At 45.8% G+C, this 22,171-nt stretch overlaps 1 protein-coding gene across 1 annotated transcript in view; it reads left to right on the forward strand.

The window, feature by feature from the left end:
- The window catches only part of LOC117871214 (high-affinity choline transporter 1-like), a 39,281-nt gene that overhangs the window by 13,166 nt on the left and 3,944 nt on the right, over positions 1-22,171 (forward strand). Inside the window, exons 3-7 of the mRNA XM_034758950.1 lie at positions 5,435-5,590; positions 8,562-8,710; positions 13,243-13,386; positions 18,137-18,290; positions 20,995-21,212. Of these exons, the coding sequence (XP_034614841.1) occupies positions 5,435-5,590; positions 8,562-8,710; positions 13,243-13,386; positions 18,137-18,290; positions 20,995-21,212 (821 nt within the window). The remainder of the gene's footprint in view (positions 1-5,434; positions 5,591-8,561; positions 8,711-13,242; positions 13,387-18,136; positions 18,291-20,994; positions 21,213-22,171) is intronic.

Consider the following 22,171-nt stretch of genomic DNA (forward strand, 5'->3'; position numbering starts at 1 on the left):
GGAGAGAGGTAAATAGTGGTGTCCCCCAGGGATCTGTACTGGGCCCAGTCCTATCTAACATATTCATAAATGATCTTGACAAAGGGGTAAACAGTGAGGTGGTAAAATTTGCAGATGATACAAAACTACTCAAGATAGTTAAGTCCAAAGCAGACTGTGAAGAGCTACAAAAGGATCTCACAAAACTGGGTGACTGGGCAACAAAATGGCAGATGAAATTTAATGTTGATAGATGCAAAGTAATGCACATTGGAAAACATAATCCTAACTATACATATACAATGATGGGGTCTAAATTAGCTGTTACCACTCAAAAAAGCGATCTTGGAATCATTGTGGCTTCTTCTCTGAAATCATCCACTCAATGTGCAGTGGCAATCAAAAAAGCAAACAGAATGTTGGGAATCATCAAGAAAGGGATAGATAATAAGACAGAAAATATCATATTGCCTCTATATAAATCCATTGTATGCCCACACCTTGAATATTGCGTGCAGATGTGGTCGCCCCATCTCAAAAAAGATATATTGGAATTGGAAAAGGTTCAGAAAAGGGCAACAAAAATGACTAGGGATATAGAACGGCTTCCATATGAGGAGAGATTAATAAGACTGGGACCTTTCAGCTTGGAAAAGAGGCGACTAAGGGGGTATATATGATAGAGGTCTATAAAATCATGAGTGGCATAGAAAAAGTAAATAAGGAAGTGTTATTTACTCCTTCTCATAATACAAGAACAAGGGGCCACCAAATGAAATTAATAGGTAGCAGGTTTAAAACAAACACAGGAAAGTATTTTTTCACCCAATGCACTGTCAACCTGTGGAACTCCTTGCCAGAGGGAGTTGTGAAGGCCAATACTATAACGGGGTTCAAAAGGGAGCAAGATAGATTCATGGAAGATAGGTCCATCAATGGTATTAGCCAGTATGGGCAGGAATGGGTGTCCCTAGCCTCTGTTTGCCAGAAGCTGGGATTGGGTGACAGGGCATGGATCACTTTATGATAACCTGTCTGTTCATTCCCTTTGGGGTACCTGCCACTAGCCACTGTCAGAGGACAGGATACCGGGCTTCATGAACTTGTGGTCTGACCCAGTATGGCCATTCTTATGTTCTTGAGGAAGGAATTCAAGATTTTGCCCATTATCTGTTAGCATTTATATAGCACCAACAGCATACTAGGCACTTCAGACAGAAGATAGGCCCCTTGGTCTGGGGAGCTTACACTGTAAATAGATAGCCATAATAGATGAAGGAAATGACAAAAGAGGGTGGAACAGCAAAGAGGATAAGCATTCATCTTTGTGATTCCAAGGTTTTCTTTGTTATCCTCTAATAAGAGAAAGACTATGGCCTGGTCCACACTACACAGTTAGGTCAACTTAGCTATGAAAGTATCTTCACTTACATTTGACTCAGAGGGAAGAGTGCCACCTACTGCATTTGGTGTGAACAGTTTCTTCTACTATATTGCACTCTTCTGATGTGAAATTAACTCGGTCAGACAAAGATGGGTTTATATATGCTTGAGGGAGCTCCCTGAGAAATGTGCCTCCCTGTGGTAGTTGGAAGCCCCTTGAGACTATGGTTTGGGTTGCTTGCATTTCTGGAACTGACAGAGTCCTTCCGCTGCTCGCGGTATACAAGATTTTGTCCAAAAAAGAGTTCCTTTCCCCCTATCCGAGGGCAGGTAGGAACAAAATAAAGACAGGAAAAAGAAAAAATAGATGCTCAGTCTCTTGGGCAGTCTTTCTGTCACCCCTCTTGGTCCCAGATTGTCTATAGGCTTTTAATCATCCTGATCAGAGTTAGAATCCTTCCTTAGATGCCCCACCCCTTTTGATGACACCTGATCTGTACCTAGTCCAGGCAGTCTCAGGGGTGTCTGGGTCAGTGACTGTCTCCCTCTTCGCTGATCTATCTCTGTAATCAGCTGTCTGAGGAACTGCAGCTTCCCCAATTAACTGCCCTTTCCTGTGACAGGCTTTCCCTTTTCCTCCCCCACCAGGCATAGGAAGCCTTGCAGGTGTGTCTAGATAGTGCTGGCTAAGCCCATAAGAGCTTGTTAGTTTCCTCCTTGATAGAGAGAGGGTGTGCCCCCTCACATAGCCCGCCACTCAAGTTGGGAGGGTGGTCTGGGGAGGGCTGCCTCCATCTCCGACGTCCCATGAATAAAAAAATCAGTGTTAGCATGGGCCTTTCCCACCCAGTGTTGCTCCCCGAAGCTATAGTGCTGTAGTACGAGGTACCATCGCAGTATACACAGTTTAAGTCTTTCATGGTACGGAACCAGCATAGAGGAACATGATCAAGGAGAAGGGGCTGCCCAGCAGGTAATACCTCAGGGAATCCATGGCCTGTTTAATTGGTAGCATCTTTTTCCATAATTGAGTAGCCTTTTCTCTAGGGAATTTCTCCAGCGCATCAGCTGGGAGGTGTAGTTAGTCCCTTGAGCTGAGCTGATTTCCCTAAGGAAATCCCATGCATCAGAAGAGGTTCAGGAGCTCTAGGTCTATCACTGTAGCTTTCACTGAGTGAAGGGGAACAGCCTCTGGGGAGCTTGTCACATAGTTGAAAATTACTAATATGTACTGGTGCCCCAATGTGGTCCTTTCTAGGGGCCCAACTACGTCCATTCCAATTCTTTCAAAGGGTGTCTCAATCCAGGGCAAAGGGACCACAGGGAGCCCCCTGGCTGCTGAACAGCTGGCACTCCGGGCAGGAGGAGCAGTATTCTCTCACCTCCTGATGCCGCCCAACCAGTAGAATCGAGCTAGTACTCATGATAGTGTTTTCTCTCTTCCCAGGTGTCCAGCACATGGGAGATTGTGCTCAGACTGCAATACTGTCCAGTGATACTTGCGCGGGCGCGGCACCTGCAGGTTGGCCCTTCTTACCCCATTCATGGATCTCTTTCAACTCAGTAGAGGTGCTCTTTCTTGAGCATCAAGCATGGATACTGTTTGACCCTCTGATGTGCCATTACTTCCCCATTTATAAATGCCAATTGATTATATGCACGAACAATTGGCTATATGTGTAGGATTGCTTTTTTGTTCCTGAACAAAATTTCTGCCCTGTAGGAGCACTTCCTCATCCAGGCTGACAACCTCTTCCTTCTCTGCGGGGGTTGACGATCATGTTGCTCGTGATGTTCCTTCTTTGGGTCTTCCACTTCCCCTAGATTTACCAGGCTTTGAGAGTCACGCTGCAACAACTGACTCTGAACCCCATTCATTGGGCAGACCTGTACAGTAACAACTTGCCAAAAAATGGCCAGTCCCAGCCTATGATTACAAGTTAGGCCAATTTCTTGGCCAAGGCTACAGTTATCACCTGACAACATGTCCACTGGGTCAGCTATAAATGTTGGCTGGGGTATGTTTTCATGTTGCCATATATACACTGCGGGTAAATTGACTTTCTGGGGGACGTCGTCACCTATAGCTGGAGTCCCAGAGTCTTGGAACTCTTTTCCCTTGGATCATCACCAGCACCGTCAATTTGAGGGGTGCCATTTTTTGTGCACTGGTTTCTGCAGTCCAGAACCCTGGTTGTACTCACATTCATTAAGAGAGAATCCTTTCTTTTAGTGGCCTGTCTGTCCAGAAGAGTAGCAAGTCATGCAGGGGCACTGAAGGTAACCGTTCTAGCTGGAGGTGAACTTGGCCATGGAGTAGTGGCCAGCCTCTGTTCTGCAGGTCCTGCTTCAGCTGCTTGAGATGACTGATGGTCCCACTGGCAGTGTCATGTCTGAGCCTGACCATCTTGTTCCCCGCTGGTCTTCCCATGGTCTAATGGCTGGCCTGATCATCCTGGAGGACATCCCCAAGGGTGGACCCCTCAGAGTGGGTGTTACTACTTTGAGGTTGCCTTCATGGGTTTCTCACAAGCCTGTCTTGTGTGGTATCAAGGCCTTGAGGAATTCTGTCTCTAGCGGCCCTTTTGGTCTCTAGAAAACTCTCCATTAACCATACTGTATCTGACAAAGTCCCAGGTCATGGTACAATACCCACTCTCTGCCTTTTGCTGCCAATATCCTTACAAATTATTTGGTCACAATTGATTTAGCAACCTGAGCCCAAGACCTTTCTTCTGGGTAGAGCCGTTTCCAACAGTATTTCTTCGAACACTGAGCTACTACCGAGGGTCTAGCCCCCTTGGGAGGGGTTTCGGACCTAAAAGATAAACAGTGAGTTTCCCTGGAAATGTCCAAATAGTCCAAAAAGCTGGACTTCACTTGCTTATAATCCTAGTCTGCTCCAAATCCAGGTTATGGTAGGCCACCTGTGCTGGACTTGTCAAGTATAGAGCCAAAAATCAAAGCCCACTGCTCAGGGGGCCACCAGAAAGCTCAGTCTACTTTCTCAAAGGTAATTAAAAAGGCCCTAGCATCATTGTCTGGCCCTATCTTGTTTAGCTTCATGGGTGTTGGTGGGGGGTCCCACTATGGCAGTACTGTGCCCAGCAGGGACTCCTGAGGAGTGCAGGGTTGGCACAATACATTGTGTCATCTTCTTGTGGAACTCCTGCTGCTGGATCGTCAACTCCCTCAGCAGCAGTTGCCGTTGCATCGTGTGAACTTGCTCTTGGGTGGTCCGGTGCTGCTGAGTTGCTTGCTGCTGCTGCATCTCTGCTAGCCACTTACACCACTGCTCAGGTTCCATCTTGCTCAGAGCTACTGAGCTCTGTCTCCCTCTGTGGGTTCCTCCCCCCCTTGTATCAGGCATAAGCTGCCCGCATTCTCCACCACTTGTGGTGGGTGGAGACACCTTGAGTCCCCATGGTTTGGGTTGCTTCCATCTCTAACACTCACATATGCTCTCTTAGTACCATTATGGAAAATCTGAAAAAATTCTGGATTGGAGTCAACTTTAACCTCTTGCCATGTTTGATTTCTAAACACACACAAAACAATGATTTTCTGTGCTTCTGAATTGGTCTTTCATCTCTACTTTGAAGTAAAGTCAATGTAATGATGAGCTTCATGTAAAAAAATAAACAATTTGGTAATAGTGACCCATGAATGTTTTGGGGAGGAGAAAGGAAACCATCCAATTTTTATTAGGAAGACATTAGGGAAAGGATATGATATAATGTATATCTCTTAGTTTTAATGCTGATGTCCTCTAGAAAGACAAGATAGTTCTGATCAGGAGCTACTCTATACATAATTAAATCCATAATTTAAATATATTAAAAATCATAGAACTAACATGAAGTTTGCAGACACCATATTGTTCACTCTGCCTGTTAGATCCCTTTTCCTCCCCTGTGTCTGTCTTTGTCTATTTAGATTATAAGCTCTTTGGGGCTGTGACTGTTTATTACTCTGTGTCTGTACAGCACTTAGCACAATGAGGCCCCATTCTTGTTTGGTTCTTAGACAATAATTAAAATAATAATTCACCTTGTCATTTGATTTTTGCTAGGGGGCCTCTTTTTTGTAAAGCCAATGCGGTCCAAAAGCTATGTGACAATGATGGACCCCCTCCAAGAAACCTATGGGAACACTATGGGAACCCTTCTCTTTCTTCCAACATTGATAGGAGATGTATTTTGGTTTGCAGCTATTCTTTCTGCTTTAGGTAAGTATATAGCTTATACATACACTCATTCAGAATAGATTTCCTTTTCCGCTCGCATCATGTAGCTTTTTTTAAGAGTCAGTAGTCTCTGGATCCGTATAGTATTTGTGCAGATACACAGAAATTTGAACAGAACGCAACTGTTAAACCATAATAGGGAAATAAGCAATAAAAATCCGTACAAAAGATCCATAGAACTGTTATTACACAGTTGTAAGCTGTAGTATCTGAACTACTGCTGCAGAGCATTTGGACTACTACTGCAGAGAGAACACTGTAGTGTTTTATTTAATATAAGGGTGGGGTTAATTTTGTTCTAGTACTGGGCAGCGGTTCCCCTAGGGCAAGGGTGACAAACACCTAAATTTGTAGCCCTCATGTTTGCAAAAGAAACTTTCTACGTGACCCTAGGACAGGGCAAACTTTTCCCATCAAAACAGTTTTTTGTCCAATGGAAAATTCGGTTTTTGACTAAGCAAAAATTATCATGGAAAGTGAGAGGAAGAGAGGCAGGGGGAAAGGAGGACTGAGAAGGATGAGTGACAAAGGGTAGAAATAGCAGTGATGTTAAAGGTAGAATATTCTCCCTCTTGGTGATGCTGAAGGTGATGAAAAGGTACTGAACAAATAATGATAAAAACTAAACATTTACCTACTACATACTTCCACCCTGTGCAAACCTGCCATTGACTTCAGTGGGAAATCCACTTGTGCTAAATTTATACCCTTGCCACAGAGCATGATAATTAAGGAAAATTTGCTTTCTCCTCAAAGGGGTAGCTAGCACACTACAGGAAGTCCATTACAAGCAGCTGGACTCTGACTGCTACAGTATGGGTGTGGCCTAAATCTGTCCATGGATCCAGTGGTGAAGAAGCTCCATGAGGGAGAGAGAAGCAGGGACAAAATGACACAATGGAGAAGCAGAGAGGGAAAAGCAGAAAAACAACCTCGCTCTTAACACACTGGCCATTGGGAAAGAAAGGGGAAGCTGTGGCAGCAGTCTTAATAAGAAAGAACAACTGGGGTAGGACAAAAGAGGGAAGAGAAGGACTGAAGGTGCGTGAAGGGAATAGAAAAGGAGAGTGACTGAGGGGGATATAAAGTGGGGAGCTAAAGAAATGAGCAGGGGGACTTGAGGAGGAAATAGGAGAGACAGAGAAAGAGTGAAAGAGGTGGGCACAAGTACAGAAAGATGGGGAAGAGGATGAGAGACAGAAGATGAGCGAGACCAGAGGAAGTGTCCAAGAAGGAAATAGAAAAATTGAGATGTAGAAAAGAATTAAATTGGGAGATAGAAAAATGGGAATGGTTTGTTGGGGTGTTTTTTTCTGAGAAGACTTGTAAAGAGAGTTTTCAGAGACAGGCAATGAGAATGATTAAGGGCCAGGCAAAACTTCCATGTGAAGAGAGAATGAAACGATTGTTTACCCTAAAGGGGAAGGGAATAAAATGGGACATGATAAAAGCAAACAAAATAATGAGTGGCCTAAAGAAAGTAGGTTAAGAACTTCTATTCACCCTCTCCATAATACAAGAGGAATGGGACGTTCAATGAAATTGCAAGACAGCAAATGTAACACTGATAAAAGGAAATACTTTTGCACAATGCACATTTAAGCTGTGGAACTCATTGTCACAAGATATCACTGAGTCCCAGAGCTTACCAGGATCAGAAAACGATTAGATATTTATATGGATAATAAATATATCCAGAGTTATGCTAGTAAAGAGCTTTTTTTTCCAAAAGAACAAAAGTTTGAATAGGATAAGCCCTCATACTGCAAGACATAAGCCAACCTCTAACTGGCAGGGTTAAGGAGCTTTCCGTATGAATAAGATATTTCACGATTTCAAGTTTTCTTCCACCTTCCTCTGAAGCATTTGGTACTGGCCACTGTCAGAGGCAGAATACTGGGTAGGATGGAGCACTGTTCTGACATAGTCAGGCAATTCTTAAGTTCCTAGGAAACCCAGACAGAATAACCAGATTGAGAGTCTGGGGATTTAGATGGGGGAGGAGAAAGTATGTGGATGTTGTATGGATGGGAAATGTGGAATACTGAGGATATATTTTACCAAAGATTTTTTTTCTGGGCTAAAGCCATTTTACACATCACCTCTGACTGTTACACATTGGTAAATGGTTGTAAGTGTGTTTGAAGGAAATAGAAATATCCCATCTTCTAGAAATGGAAGGGAGCTTGAAAGGCATTGAGTCCAGCCCCATGCCTTCACTAGGCAAGACCAAGTACTGATTTTGCCCCAGATCCCCAAGTGGCCCTCTCAAGGATTGAACTCACAACCCTGGGTTTAGCAGGCCAATGCTCAAACCACTGAGCTATCCCTCCCCCCAAGGAGCCAAAAGGAGTTTAAGCTGGTGTAACTTACACACTGATGGAGCTGGAAGATAGGACTGTAGCAAGAAAACCAACTCAGAGGAGGATTTAACTTAAGTATGCCTCATCTTCCTTTAACTCACACTCTTTTCCAGCCTCTGGGGGCATAAATGACACCAACTTAGACCTCCTTAAACTCCTGTTGAGACCTCCATCTCAAGTATCATTTCTGAAATTGGTCCTTGGTGTTTCCGCTCACAGAGGAATCAGAAGGGAAAGAGAACATTGAGACTGAGGATGGTTTGTTGCACTGCTTGAGGCTAGCCAAATTTTATGGAATAACGGAATAGTCACAAAACCCACCATGTTGGGGAGTCATTTAAAATAAAATTTTAAAAATTGTATCATAATTTCTGCTCCATTAGATGCATGAAGACTCCTTGCATCAAGTTTTGGTTAATAACAGGAGGATTGATTGCAGTTCTGTGACTGGTATGGTGCCAACTGTGTAATTATAGTGTGTGTGTGTGTGTGTGTGTGTGTGTAACCCACGCACCTGGTTACATATGTATGTATGTATGTTCGTGTGTGTGTGTGAGTGAGTATATATATAAAGCTGTCTTTCTTTGCAGGGGCTACAATGAGTGTGATCTTGGATATCAGAGGATATTTAGCTATCATCATTTCAGCATGTACTGTTATACTCTACACTTTACTGGGAGGACTATACTCAGTTGCATACACTGATGTGATACAGCTGGTTTTTATGATGGTCAGCCTGGTAAGGCCTATACACGTCTGTGATTTTAGATTGAAGTGTAGAAGAGGGACAGCACAAGAAACCTGTTTATGTAGAGAAGGGGCTTTTTTATTATTTCCTGACCTCATTATTGCATGGTTAATAACAATCTAAGGCCTCATTAAAAAGCAACCTTTGCTCCAAAGGCAATTACATACAGGATGTGAAACAGAGCAGTTCTGTAGTCATAAAACCAATGCCATTTTATCCACCATTTAAATGCAGCCACTTCTGGGGTGGATGGTAGTAACTGTTTAACAGCACATACGCTCGCTACACAACAGTTTGGGAGAAGAAGAGAAAATACCAGATATAACTGAAACTACAGGAAGAATTTAGTTTGATTGTACTAATTGCTCCACTTGGAATCGACCCAGTCACTGGGGCTAATGCTGCTACTATTGTGAAATTGCCATAAAATCCTATAATATATAGTGACAACCTCAGGGCAGGTCTACACTACAGCCGGGATCGATGCTCTGAGATCGCTCCACCGGCGGTCGGTTTAGCGGGTCTAGTGAAGACCCACCAAATTGACAGCAGATCGCTCTCCAGTCGAACCCTGTACTCTACCCCCAACGAGAAGAGTAAGGTAAGTTGACGAGAGAGTTTCTCCCATCAACCCCCCGTGGTGTAGACCCCACGGTAACTCGACCTAAGGTACGTCGACTCCAGCTACGTTATTCACGTAGCTGGAGTTGTGTAGCGTAGGTCGACTTATCATGGTAGTGTAGACGTAGCCTTAGTTTTACATCTTATCTGAAAGATGACACCCTCCAGCAGCACAGAAACCCTGGAAGGCCATACTGCAGCTATCAATTGACGGGGGGAAGAGCTACCTACTGAATTCCCAGAAAACAGCTGGAGATTGAATCCAAATAGAGGGAAATAGTTCAAGCAAGTTCGTGCTCCTTTGGGAAAAAACAGCTGACTCACATACAGTCCATGAAAGATTCTCTGATTTACACCAGTATAAATCTGGAGTAATCCCACTGAAAATATTTTCCATCTACAAAATCCAGAGCAGGATTTGGCCTCATAGATTTATGAGTGTAACTAGATCAGAATCTAACCCACAGTTTCAGTCCCAAGGATCTTTCAGTATGTCCTCCCTCTTTCCAAATCACTGTAAAACTGAGGTACAGTTTTAAAAATATAAATAGATTTAATAACTTAAGGGGGAAATATCTTTAGAAAATATTTTAGGTATTTTTTTAAAAAGATTCAAAATTCAGATTAAGGTGACACTTGTGGGGGGAACCACGCACACGTTGGAAGCTTTGGAAATGCTGATTTCAGGTACCCAAAGTTAGGTGACAGTTTAAAGAAAAGACTAAACAGTCCTTGCCCAATGGTGCTTAAAAACAACTCAATTCTATAAGCACATGTGTAACTTTACTCATGTGAGTGACCCCATTCATTTCAGTTAGAGTTATGCACATGCTTAAATGTTTGTAGGACAGGTACCTACCTTTCCAGTCCTACACTGAGTTCTACGTGGGAGGATCCCTGTATTTACATAGAGCTCCAGTTAAATCCATGGGTCTGCAGGCAGGCACGGGGGTCTGTGTAGGATGTGGGTTTCAGAGCACAGTCCTACAAACACTTACATGAAGTACTTAGGCAAGCAGTCCCAGGGACTAATTCACATTCACATACATAAGTATTTGTAGGATGGAGCCTTTATGGACATCCAAAACAATCCCAACAGAATGAGCAGTAGGAGGTGACTGTCAGAGTGTCCCACTTTAATTTGTAATTAACGGGTCTGTAACAGCACTTCTAAATTAGATGGGCTGAAATTAAAACTCTTTAAATCAAAAACCGTGTTTAGTCTTAGCATATTAGAAAAAGATCATGATGATTATGACTGTGTATCCACTCTGGATCCAACACCACCAATCACTGGAACTCTGTCTTTGAAGGGTCAGATAACTGCCCATATTTCTTAAAACAATTACCCCACATATTCTAGAGACAGAGTGCCTACACAGGCTCTTCTTACGCCAGGATTATTATGAGTATTCCGAGTGGAAGAGGATGTATTCCATAAGTGATAAATAAGACACTAAAACTCGCACAACCTACAGCTTCCGACCCAACATCCCTTCCACAGAATGCTCCTCCAAGGCTTAACATGGGAGCGACTCACCAAGCTCTGCAGAATATTAACTCCATGCAGCCTGACTCTCCCCTCTCTGGTATCAGGGGGTAGCCGTGTTAGTCTGTATCTACAAAAACAACAAGGAGTCTGGTGGCACCTTAAAGACTAACAGATTTATTTGGGCATAAGCTTTCGTGAGTAAAAACCTCACTTCTTCGGATGTCCCCTCTCTGACACCAACAGTATGCCAATGTAACTCCACGGAGCTAATCCTGATTTACAGTGATGTGAGATGAACTTCAGGTTGCATGGGTTTTGGAAGAGCTAGGTTTAGGACACAGCAGCTGCATCCCTTCTCCTGGCTATAGTTTTTCAGGTGCAGAGATAGCATAAGCCAGGATCTGGCATCTGCATTTTTGTTCAGACCGTTTTACTCTAATATCACAAACAAAATAGTCACTAGGGAATTCAGGCAGGAAGATCCGCACAGGCCAAAGTGGGGAAACTTTAGTCTTCAGTGTATCTTTCCTTAAATGTTGCAAGAAACCTGGTATGACCCAAGGGATAGACTTTATTTGAACTCTGCAAAGCTTTATTACTGCAGTTCTCCAATTGCTTTCATGGAACAGCATGGGCCCCCTCTGGTGGCTAGGTTAACACTAGTCACTTATCTGGCAGCTCAGCCTAATGTGATCCAGAACATGGCTATAAACAAAACAGCTGTCTTCAACAGGTTTTATCCATTTAGGCAAGATTGATTTTTTTCACCCAGAATGGGTGCTCAAGGTGGGGTGAGGGAAGCAGCAGGCACCAGGAACCGTTGGGTGCCACAAGCACACTCACACATAGCTAGAAATAACTGCTGCACTTGTGTCCAGAGAGCGCAAGGAGAGTGCAGGCTACCACCCACATCGGCACCAGCCTCTCCCAAAGGGGCAGGACAGACAATGCCCTCACCCTATCTACGCCAGCCAGCAGAGACGCTCCCACCGTGGGCAGTGTGGTGTTCTTCTTGAGGCCCAGAGAGCTTATATTTAACATGACATTATTACTTAAACACTTATAACACAGCAACAAGATCCTGCTATAAGTAACAGCCAGCCACAGCTTGCTCTGGCCCGGCAGTCTGGAACCCCGCCTTCCAAAATGGAGGATGACCTTTGGTCTCTGCTGCCACATCCCTCATCCTTACAGCACAATCACAGCTGTTCCCCACTGGGAGGGCACTATGTACCAGGGGCATCCAGGTTCACCCCCTCCAGCCTGGCTCTGCTCCGGCCCCAGCACGTGCCCTGTTCCGCCCACCTGCCGGCACTCCAGCCAGGGGATAGGGTCAGGGCGTGAGGGCTTGCCCCGCTCCACCCACCCAGTGCTCCAGATGGGGAATGGGGTCGGGGGCTTGCCCCGCTCCACCCGGCTGCCTAGCACTCCAGTCGGGGAGCGGGGTCAGGCGCTTGCCCCGCTCTGCCCGCCTGGTGCTCCAGCCAGAAAGCGGGGTCAGGGTGCATGTGCTTGCCCACCCACCCAAAGTCTGGGCCCCCCAAGTGTCCCGGCCTGGCAATGCTCTCCAATTGAGTGAGTCACATCCAGGATTTTCCAGGGGGAAAGTGCTTGCTGTACCTTTAGAAGGCTCTCTGAGTTATAACAGTGTTGAGTTACCAGTATCTATTTCAGCGGGGAAAACATTATCACTGCTTAATCATCATCATTGTTCAAGAGGCTGCATGATTAATATTTCAGCTGCTGTTTTGTTAGAGTCAAATGGGATTGATTCCATTTGATTTGCCACTGGCTGTTCCCAGACCCATAGCAGTGTATTCTGTCAAGAAGCTGAGGTAAACTGCACTGGATATGACTACACAGGGTCAGGACTAGGTGAGGCTATGCCTTAGAACACAGCAAGACACCCACAGGACCTGTGCAGCAGCCTCTCTCCAGGTTTATAGGAAACCTCAGGTGTGAGGAAGAGTCCTCTGACATGCTTCCCCACTTAAACCAGCTTTAGGGCTGGTTTGTAGCACCAGAGCAATGCAAAGCAACCTCTGTATACAAAATCAGCCACGTTATAAAATGACAGGGACAGAGTACCCATGTGAGCTACATAAAAAGAGCTCTTGAAAACTAGAGAGAAGTTTAAATGGAAAGGTTAAACAGGACTAGGTTAACCACAGTTAATTTCCCCCTTCCCAGTCTCAGTCTACTCACACCACCACCCTTAACATTAGAAAAATCCCATATGAGAGCTTAAAGGTGGGAGGCAATTTCAGATTTCTGTGGAATCCCAAGGTTTGGTGGTGGTATGGTATGGGGAGGGGGAATTGCAGGTTTATAGGGAAAACAGAGGAGTTACAAATGTTGTCTGATGTACATTAGCCTATTGTACTGATAATTGTTTTCATGCTAAACACAGTGGACTTGTGTGCCATTTGCACTGCTGAACTCTGCAACTGAAAACATTTATTATACTGCTGTTAATGAATTCTATCAAGTACCATGGATTGGCAAACTGGAAACAGAGTATCTTGGAAGATGGCTAGATGAACTTCTGTATGTGGTAAGATCTTCTTTTTTCCATCCTTTCCTTCTAATAGTTCACCTGGAGGGTCAGTAAAAGCAAAGCATCTTTTTATAAACCCACTAGTACAGCCTGAGTTTTACACGGTAGAATAGAGGAAGAAAGACACTTTGGAATTTCAGATATTTGTATGGATGCAGAGCCGTCCTTAGCCATACGCAAAGTATGCAGCTGCATAGGGCACCAGGAAACTTGGGGCACCAAATTTCCTGGTGCCCTGCGCAGCTGCGTGCTGCTCCAGCCCCTGCTCTGCCTCTTCCCCAGGCCCCCGACCCCTGCCCTCCCTCAGCCCCACCTGTTCTCGCCCCTGCTCCGCCCCAGCCCTGACCCAACTCCACCCCTTCCCCCCAAACCCCTGCCCTGCTCCACCCCTCTTCCACCTCTTCTCACCCCTGCTCTGACCCCACCCTGCCTCTTCCCACCCCTGCTCTGCCCCAGCCCCGCCCCCACTCCACCCCTTCCCCCAAAGCACCCGCCCTGCTCCCCCCGCCCCGCCTCTTCCCACCCCTACTCCGCTCCCGCCCCGCCTGTTCCCGCCCCTGAGGAGTGCAGCAGGGCCGGGCCTGCACTTACCGGCGGCAGGAAGTGCAGGGACCCGACCCCAGCCACACCACCAGTGAGTGCTGGGGGTGGTTCCCCCCTGCCCCCCAAACCAGCCTCCCCTCCCCCGTGGAGGCCTGCCCTCCCCCCCACAGTGGGGGCTGCATAGGGCCCCAGAATAGCTAGGGATGGCCCTGTATGGATGCATCTTTATTATGGTTAAGGCTAAGATTTTGTCATGGGTATTTTTAGTAAAAGTTACGGACAGGTCACGGGCAAAAAAGAAAAATTCACAGAAGCCGTGACCTGTCCGTGACTTTTACTAAAAATATCCAGGACAAAATGGGAACCTGCGGGTCCCCACACCGCCTGAAGCAGGGCAGCTGCTTGGGGCTAGGAGCTGCTTGCAACTGCTGGGGACTGCGGGGTACTCCTGCCACCTGCAGCTCCAGGGGTCCCCCACTGCCTGTGGCATCTGGGAGCTGTGGGGTGCCCAGGCCTCCCATGTCAGTCGGGAGCTCCAAGGTACCCCTGCCGCCCACAGCTCCAGGGGCCTGCGGCAGCCGGGAGCTAGGGGGTTCCCCTGCAGCCACAGCAGCTGGGAGCTGTGGGGTGTCCCCACCACTCGTGGGGGCCGGGAGCTACAGGGTACCCCTGCCACCCGCAGCTCCGGGAGCCCATGGTGGCCAGGAGATGCAGAGGGTACTCCCATTACCTGCGACGGCTTGGAGCAGCAGGGGCCACCCCACAGCTTCTGGCCACAGCAGGCTGAAGTCACGGAGGTCCCTGGAAGTCACAGATTCCATGACTGCCACAACCTGTGACTAAATTGTAGCCTTAATTATGGTGCATTAATGTCAGGTGCACCTCACAGTTGACACATTGCGTTCAGGTGGGCACTCCAAATCTGGCTGTTTATCAGAACTACCTGAACCTCTTTGACCTGTAGAACTGGACTGTAAATTTTAAGAGCATAGGCATTGCAGGGACACGTAATATACATTCCGGGCCAGATTCTCAACTGGCATAGCACCACTGACGTCACTAGAGCTTACAATAATGGAGAATCTGGCCCCTCCCACTAGCCAGGCTGGGAATACCATTACAACAGCCTTACTCACAGTATTTTGGCATGGCTACTTCAGGTCTTGAACGGATCCTAGAAATGCATAAGGAAAACAATTAAACAGCAACTTCTCTTTTCCAACGTGCCAGAAATGTTTGGTTCAGATTCACTTCAAGGGCGAGGCGAAAGGTTGGTTGGGTTCTTATTTTACCAGACCATTTCTCCTATAGCCACAGCCTACAAAAGATTTCATCACTCATTCAACAGCAGGAGTGAGAGTGCCAGGGAATGAAACAGATGTAATATATATATAAATAATAAATAGGGCTGTTGATTAATCACACTTAATTCACGCGATTAACTCAAAAAATTTAATCGCGATTAATGACACTATTAAACAATAGAATACCAATTGAAATTTATTAAGTATTTCTGGATGTTTTTCTTAATTTTCAAATATATTGATTTCAATTACAACACAGAATACAAAGTGTACAGTGCTCACTTTATATTATTTTTATTACAAATATTTGCACTGTAAAAATAATAAACAAAAGAAATAGTATTTTTCAATTCACCTCATACAAGTACTGTGGTGCAATCTCTTTATCATGAAAGTGTAACTTACAAATGTCGATTTTTTTTTGTTACATAACTGCACTCAAAAACAAAACAATGTAAAACTTTAGCGCCTACAAGTCCATTCAGTCCTACTTCTTGTTCAGCCAATTGCTAAGACAAACAAGTTTGTTTACATTTACGGGAGATACTGCTGTCTGCTTCTTATTTACAATGTCACCTGAAAGTGAGAACAGGCATTCGCATGGCACTTTTGTAGCCAGCATTGCAAGGTATTTACGTGCCAGATATGCTAAACATTCATATGCCCCTTCATGCTTCGGCCACCATTCCAGAGGACATACTTCTATGCTGATGATGCTTGTTAAAAAAATAATGCATTAATTAAATTTGTAACTGAACTCCTTGGGGGAGAATTGTATGTCTCCTGTTCAGTTTTACCCGCATTTCATGTTATAGCAGTCTTGGATGATGACCCAGCACATGTTTGTTTTAAGAACACTTTCACAGCAGATTTGACAAAACGCAAAGAAGGTACCAATGTGAGATTTCTAAAAATAGCTACAGTACTTGATGCAAGGTTTAAAAATCTGAAATGCCATAGGGGCTGACTTTCCCTCTGCCCTGTGGGTGCTCGACCTCCCCGCCGCCTCTGGCCCCACCCCTGCCCCACCCTCGCCCCACCCCAATTCTACCCTCTTCCCCCAAGTCCTGCCCCTGCCTCACCTCTTTACTGCCTCCTCCCCCGAGCGCACCACATCCCCACTCCTTCCCCTCCCTCCTGGAAAGTCCTAAGCGCCGCCAAACAGCTGGTAGGCGGCGGGCAGGAAGCGCTGAGGAGGAGGAGCGGGGACGTGGCACTCAGGAGAGGAGGAGGGGGTGGGGGCGGGAGGAGCTTGGCTGCCAGTGGGTGCAGAGCCCCCGCTAATTTTTCCCCGTGGGCGCTCCAGCCCCGCAGCACCCACGGAGTCGGCGCCTATGTGAAATGCCATCAAAAATTGTTGTTTTGTTTTTGAATGCAGTTATTTTTTGTACATAATTCTACATTTGTAAGTTCAACTTTTGTGATAAAGATATTGCACTACAGTACTCGTATTAGGTGAATTGAAAAATACTATTTCTTTTGTTTTTTACAGTGCAAATATTTGTAATAAAAAGTAAACATAAAGTGAGCACTGTACAATTCAATTGTATTGTAATTGAAATCAATATATTTGAAAATGTAGAAAACATCTAAAAATATTTAACTAAATGGTAATTCTATTATTAACAGTACGATTAATCGTGATTAATTTTTTTAATCACACGCTTAATCGTGATTCATTTTTTTAATCGCTTGACAGCCCTCATAATAAATAATAATAATGCTATATGAGAAGCAGGGTGCTCTTATTGCTGTGATCCTTGTCCTGCCTCAGCCCATCCCTCTCCAGGAAGTTTGTTAATCTCGGCTTGTGTTTAAACCTAGATTGTAAGGTCTTAGGGTAGGGCCAGTCTTATTATTTGTCCTGTGTACTGGGTGCTGTAAAAATAATAAATGAGAACAAAGGAGTTCCTGTGCCAAAGACACCCTGAGTGCCTGACAGGGAAACTCCTGCTACTTTTCCCAGTGGAACAAGGGCAGCTCTGCTCAGGGCCGCCTAGAGGATTCAGGGGGCCTGGGGCAAAGTTGGGGGGGGCGGACCTAAAAAAAGGCGCCATCCGCTCCGGCACTTGTACTCACCAGGCGGCACTCCGAATCTGCGGCGGTGGCGGTGGGTCCTTCAGTCGCTCCACATCTTCGGCAGCACTGAAGGGCCCCCCACCGCCGAAATGCCACCGAAGACCCGGAGCGACTGAAGGGCCCCCACCGGGTGAGTAAAAATTAAAAAGGTGCCTCTAGCCAGGAAAGGGATTCTCGGCCAGGGCTCGCGGGGCCCCTGCGGGGCCTGGGGCAAATTGCCCCACTTGTCCCCCACACGCCCCCGGAGGGCCTGGCTCTGCTACAGAATGAAGGAAGCCTAAGCAAGGAGCATACATGCCTGTGTGCTATGAAGCCTGGTTCTGCAGGGGATCTTTCCTGGCTGCAATGTAAAGGGATGGGGTTAGGAGAGGGACAAGCCAAGGGAGAAGTGGGGGCCAAGATAATGGATCTGTGACTCCACAGATCTACCAATCACCCTCCCCTGCAAAAGGACAGAGTGACAGCCAGAAGGATTATTACAACCCCAAGGTTGCAGTAGCAGTAGTAACCCCAGAATGACTACTGTCTGGAGGGAGGAACTGCCTTCATGAGGATAGGTTTGCCCCAAATCAGAGGTGTCATTTCAGAAAAATTCAGGGGAGGAAGGTGAAGTTGCGTCAGCATGTAGATCGTTTTATGTGATTATATTATATCCTGCAAAGTTGGGAAGGGAGGGGGACAAAGAGTGGAAGACATAATGGAGCATATAGACCTATGAAAATTCTGGTGGGGGAGGGGGTAAATGAATGTCTATAGCAAATGACACTCCAGCCCCTAATAGTGATGCATGAGTTATTTTTAATGGTTTACCTTCATTTCAGGCTCTTGGAAGTATTCCATGGCAGATCTATTTCCAAAGAGTCCTCGCAGCCTCCTCATCCAGACAAGCAAGGCTCACTTCTTATTTTGCAGGGTTTGGGTGTGTTTTCATGGTCATTCCATCTGTTCTTATTGGCGCAGTAGCTGCTTCTACAGGTAACACAAAAGCTGTTTCTTTCCATTAGCACCTTGAGGACACAATCAATGGCCTATTTTGCTAGGCACTGTACACACACACATTTGTCCATGCCCCCAAAATCTTGCTGTCTATATGTATGAGGCACAAATTATGGATAAAACAAACAAGTGGAGGAAGAAAAAGTAAACAGTGACATAATGAATAGCAAAGTAAATATCAGTCTCACTGTAACAGGCATCTTACCTCTCCCACACAGAGATGCAGTGGCTGTCTCAGTTTCCCAATACGTGGTGATCTCCTTTTAGGGGGCTGGAAGGAGGTCTCAGAGAGCCCTGTTGTCAAACTTAAAAACATCCCAGTATACAAAAGTCACAAAGAAGAGTCCAAACAAAATGGAAAAATCCAAATCTTCCAACCAGTCTCTTTTGCTTTCTTTCCAGGAACTTCTCCTTAGTTGCAGAGGTTCCCATCTCCTATAGGTGGCACCATAAGGGAAGTCCAGATCCATCATCTAGTGCAGTCTTCAGCCCAGGCTTCCTAAAACACTAAGGGTAAAGTCTACACAGCCATTAAACACCTGTGGCTGGCCCAGGTCAGCTGATTTGAGCTCCCGGGGCTTGGGTTGCAAGACTGTAAAACTGCTCTGTAGACGTTCAGGTTTGGACTGGAGCCCGATCTCTGGGACTCTGTGAGGGGGAGGATCCAGCCTAGGCTCCAGCCTGACCCCAAACATCTACACAGCAATTTTTAGCTACACAGGCTGAACCCTGTGAGGGTGAGTCACCTGAGCTGGGCCAGCCATGGTCGGGCCAGCCGCAGCCACGCCGCAGGTCTTCTATTCCAGCGTAGACATACCCTAAGCTGCTGTGCACTGTATTAAAATCCCTGCCCTGCTTCACTTTTTTCCAGACACTTCCTACTTTGGCCCATCTCATCCTAGGCCTTCTGAAATGTCTTCAGCAGACATCCTACCAGGCTTCTTCCCCGGCTCTCTCTCAAGAAGGAATCACACCACCTTCATCCCAGCCTCTGAAGAGCTTCCTTACGCTTCTGCTTGCCTGGACCTTCTGTCCACTCTAAGGAAAGCATCATAGCTATCCCCAAGCATTCAAAAACCATGAGTCATGCTTCAACAATCATGCGACTAGTTTAAAAATCATGAGATTTTTTGAAAAGGTTACTTTGCCTTTTGGTTTCTGATCCTTAAAGCTTGGGTCACATTTTCAAACTTTTCTCCATGACCATATGGCTAGAAACGAACTTTAGTTTATAAATGAAAGTTGAGCTTCTATATGAAGCCGGGGCTTTAAGAAAGTCACCCAATCTTGTGAAACTTGTGATAAGATCACAAGAGTGGTAGCACTGCGAAAGGCTGCCTCTTATAGTCTCTTCCTTTCCCATCATGCATGGCAGCCCGGCCTACAACTCCTAGAATGTCTGGCAGCTGTAGACTAGAACATGGAACAGGGCAGGCTGGACCCAGGCCTGCTATCCTCAGTCTCAAAATTCTTTCGACCCCTAAGATCATTCTTTCCACCCTGGAGGTTATATTTTCCTCATTAATTTTTCTGTTATGGTTAAATATGCAATGCTCTGGTACAAAGAGGCTTGTTTGTTTTAATCCCTAGTCATAAATAATGGGGGCTGGACCCTCAGCTGGTGTTAGGGTGACCAGATATCCCGATTTTATAGGGACAGTCCCGATTTTTGGGTCTTTTTCTTATATAGGCTCCTATTACCCCCCACCCCCATCCCGATTTTTCACACTTGCTGTCTGGTCACCCTAGCTGGTGTAAATCTGTGTAGCTCACGCCAATTTACAATAGCTGAGGAACGGTCCCTCAGAATTTAAAAAAAAAAAAAGTAAGCTCATTGCAATATTAGGCTTACAGAGTTACAGTCACAGAGATTCAAAATCTTAGCATTGCCAACTCTCATGCCCGGAACAGTACTTAAGGTACAATCTCAGCAGGCAGAAGAATGGCCTCAAGGTTAAACCATAAGAAACTCAGAAAATCCGAGCTTTGTTCCGAGTTCTGCCACAAACATATACTTAATCCCCATGCCTCAGTTTCCCATCTGAAAAATCGGGATATTACTACTTCCCTATGTCAGAAAAATATTGAGATGCTAAACTCATTGGCGTTAGTGAGGTGCTCAGATACTACGCTGATGGGGCCTAAGTATCTATATAGAACAGTGCTATGTAGACAGGAGCTGTCATATCCCTTCTTCTGCCTGTGCATCCCCAAATTGCATTGACTTTTGTTTGTTAACCAACTGATTTGATGAAGTTCTTGTTTTATGATATTCCAAATATCTTCCTTCTATGCTGTGCTTTGAATTATTTTCCTTCAGATGAATGTTCCAGTGTTTTTCAAGGTTGAATTTCATTTAACTTCTTCTTCCATTTCATAACCCCAAAACCACAGACCTCAAAGTATGATGTAGCTTAGAAAGTTTTGGTGGATTTTTGACAATTTAGAGATCTTACAGAGCCCAGGGATGCTGACAGTGTTCCTAATGATCTTTCCCTTCAGTGTTATTGATTGTTGCAGGGGAAATAAGTATCTTACTGCACCTTGAAGAAAAAAAAAAAAAGGTCAAGATCAATGCAGAATTTACTGTTAGCTATTTCAACACAGAAGAGGGTAAAGGAATGAAAAATTAACAAAGCAAATCCAAAACCTCCTGTTAATTAATGTTCTTTTCTTTTTTAAGACTGGAATCAGACAAGCTATGGTCTGCCAACCCCTAATGAAAGAGGGGAGTCCAGCATGATATTACCCATTGTTCTGCAGTATCTTTGCCCAACGTATGTTTCCGTTGCTGGCTTAGGAGCTATCGCTGCTGCCGTCATGTCTTCTGCAGATTCAGCCCTTCTATCAGCCAGCTCCATACTAGCTCACAACATCTACAGGAAAATTCTTAGGAAAAAGGTGAGGAGTCTTTGTGAGCCTCTGACACCATGAATCACATGGGGAAAGTAATGGAAGGTTTTTAAACTACTCCTCTGTATACCCCCAGGAGATTTCTCAAGGTGAATGTTGCTGTAAAATGGTATTATTGGGCTCTAGACATGGGATGGAATCACTCCAGAGGGTAGACTTTGAACTAGTCATTTAGCAAATGACAAGGTTGTGCCTCTATTTCGTAGTCTCAAATGAAGTCAAAGAGAACAGCAAAAAGCCTTTGGGCAAAGCACTTCAAAGCACTCATGCAGCATTTTAAAGAGAAGAAGGCTTTTTGGCTCCTCTCTGACTATTGTTCCATTTGTTAAAGTGGTTTTGTTTCATTATTAATGACTAGGGTTACCATACGTCCGGTTTTTCCCGGACATGTCCAGCTTTTCGGCAATCAAACCCCCGTCCGGGGGGAATTGCCAAAAAGTCGAACATGTCCGGGAAAAATACCGGACGGGCACTTCCTCTCCCGCGGCTGCTCTGCTCCTCCCCGACTCAGACTTCGGCTCTGTTTAAGAGCCAAGCTGCCCGAGCCAGCGCTACCGGCTTCAGGCAGCCCCCTTGCCTCCGGACCCCTGCCGCCGGTCAGGCACTTCTCCTCCCCGGCTCCAGCTGCTCTGCTGTGGCAGCGCAGGGTCCGGAGGCATGGGGGCTGCCCGAAGCCCGTAGCGCTGGCTCGTGCAGCTCGGCTCTTAAACAGAGCCGAAGAGTCAGGGGAGGAGCAGAGCAGCTGGAGCCTGGGAGGGGAAGTGCCCGGCCGGGGGCGCAGGGTCCGGAGGCAAGGGGCTGCCCGAAGCCCGTAGCGCTGGCTCGGGCAGCTTGGCTCTTAAACAGAGCCGAAGTCTGAGTCAGGGGAGGAGCAGAGCAGCTGCGGGAGAGGCAGTGCCCGTCCGGTATTTTTCCCGGACATGTTCGGCTTTTTGGCAATTCCCCCC

The sequence above is a fragment of the Trachemys scripta genome, chromosome 1, assembly GCF_013100865.1.
Source record: "Trachemys scripta elegans isolate TJP31775 chromosome 1, CAS_Tse_1.0, whole genome shotgun sequence".
NCBI lineage: Eukaryota > Metazoa > Chordata > Testudines > Emydidae > Trachemys > Trachemys scripta.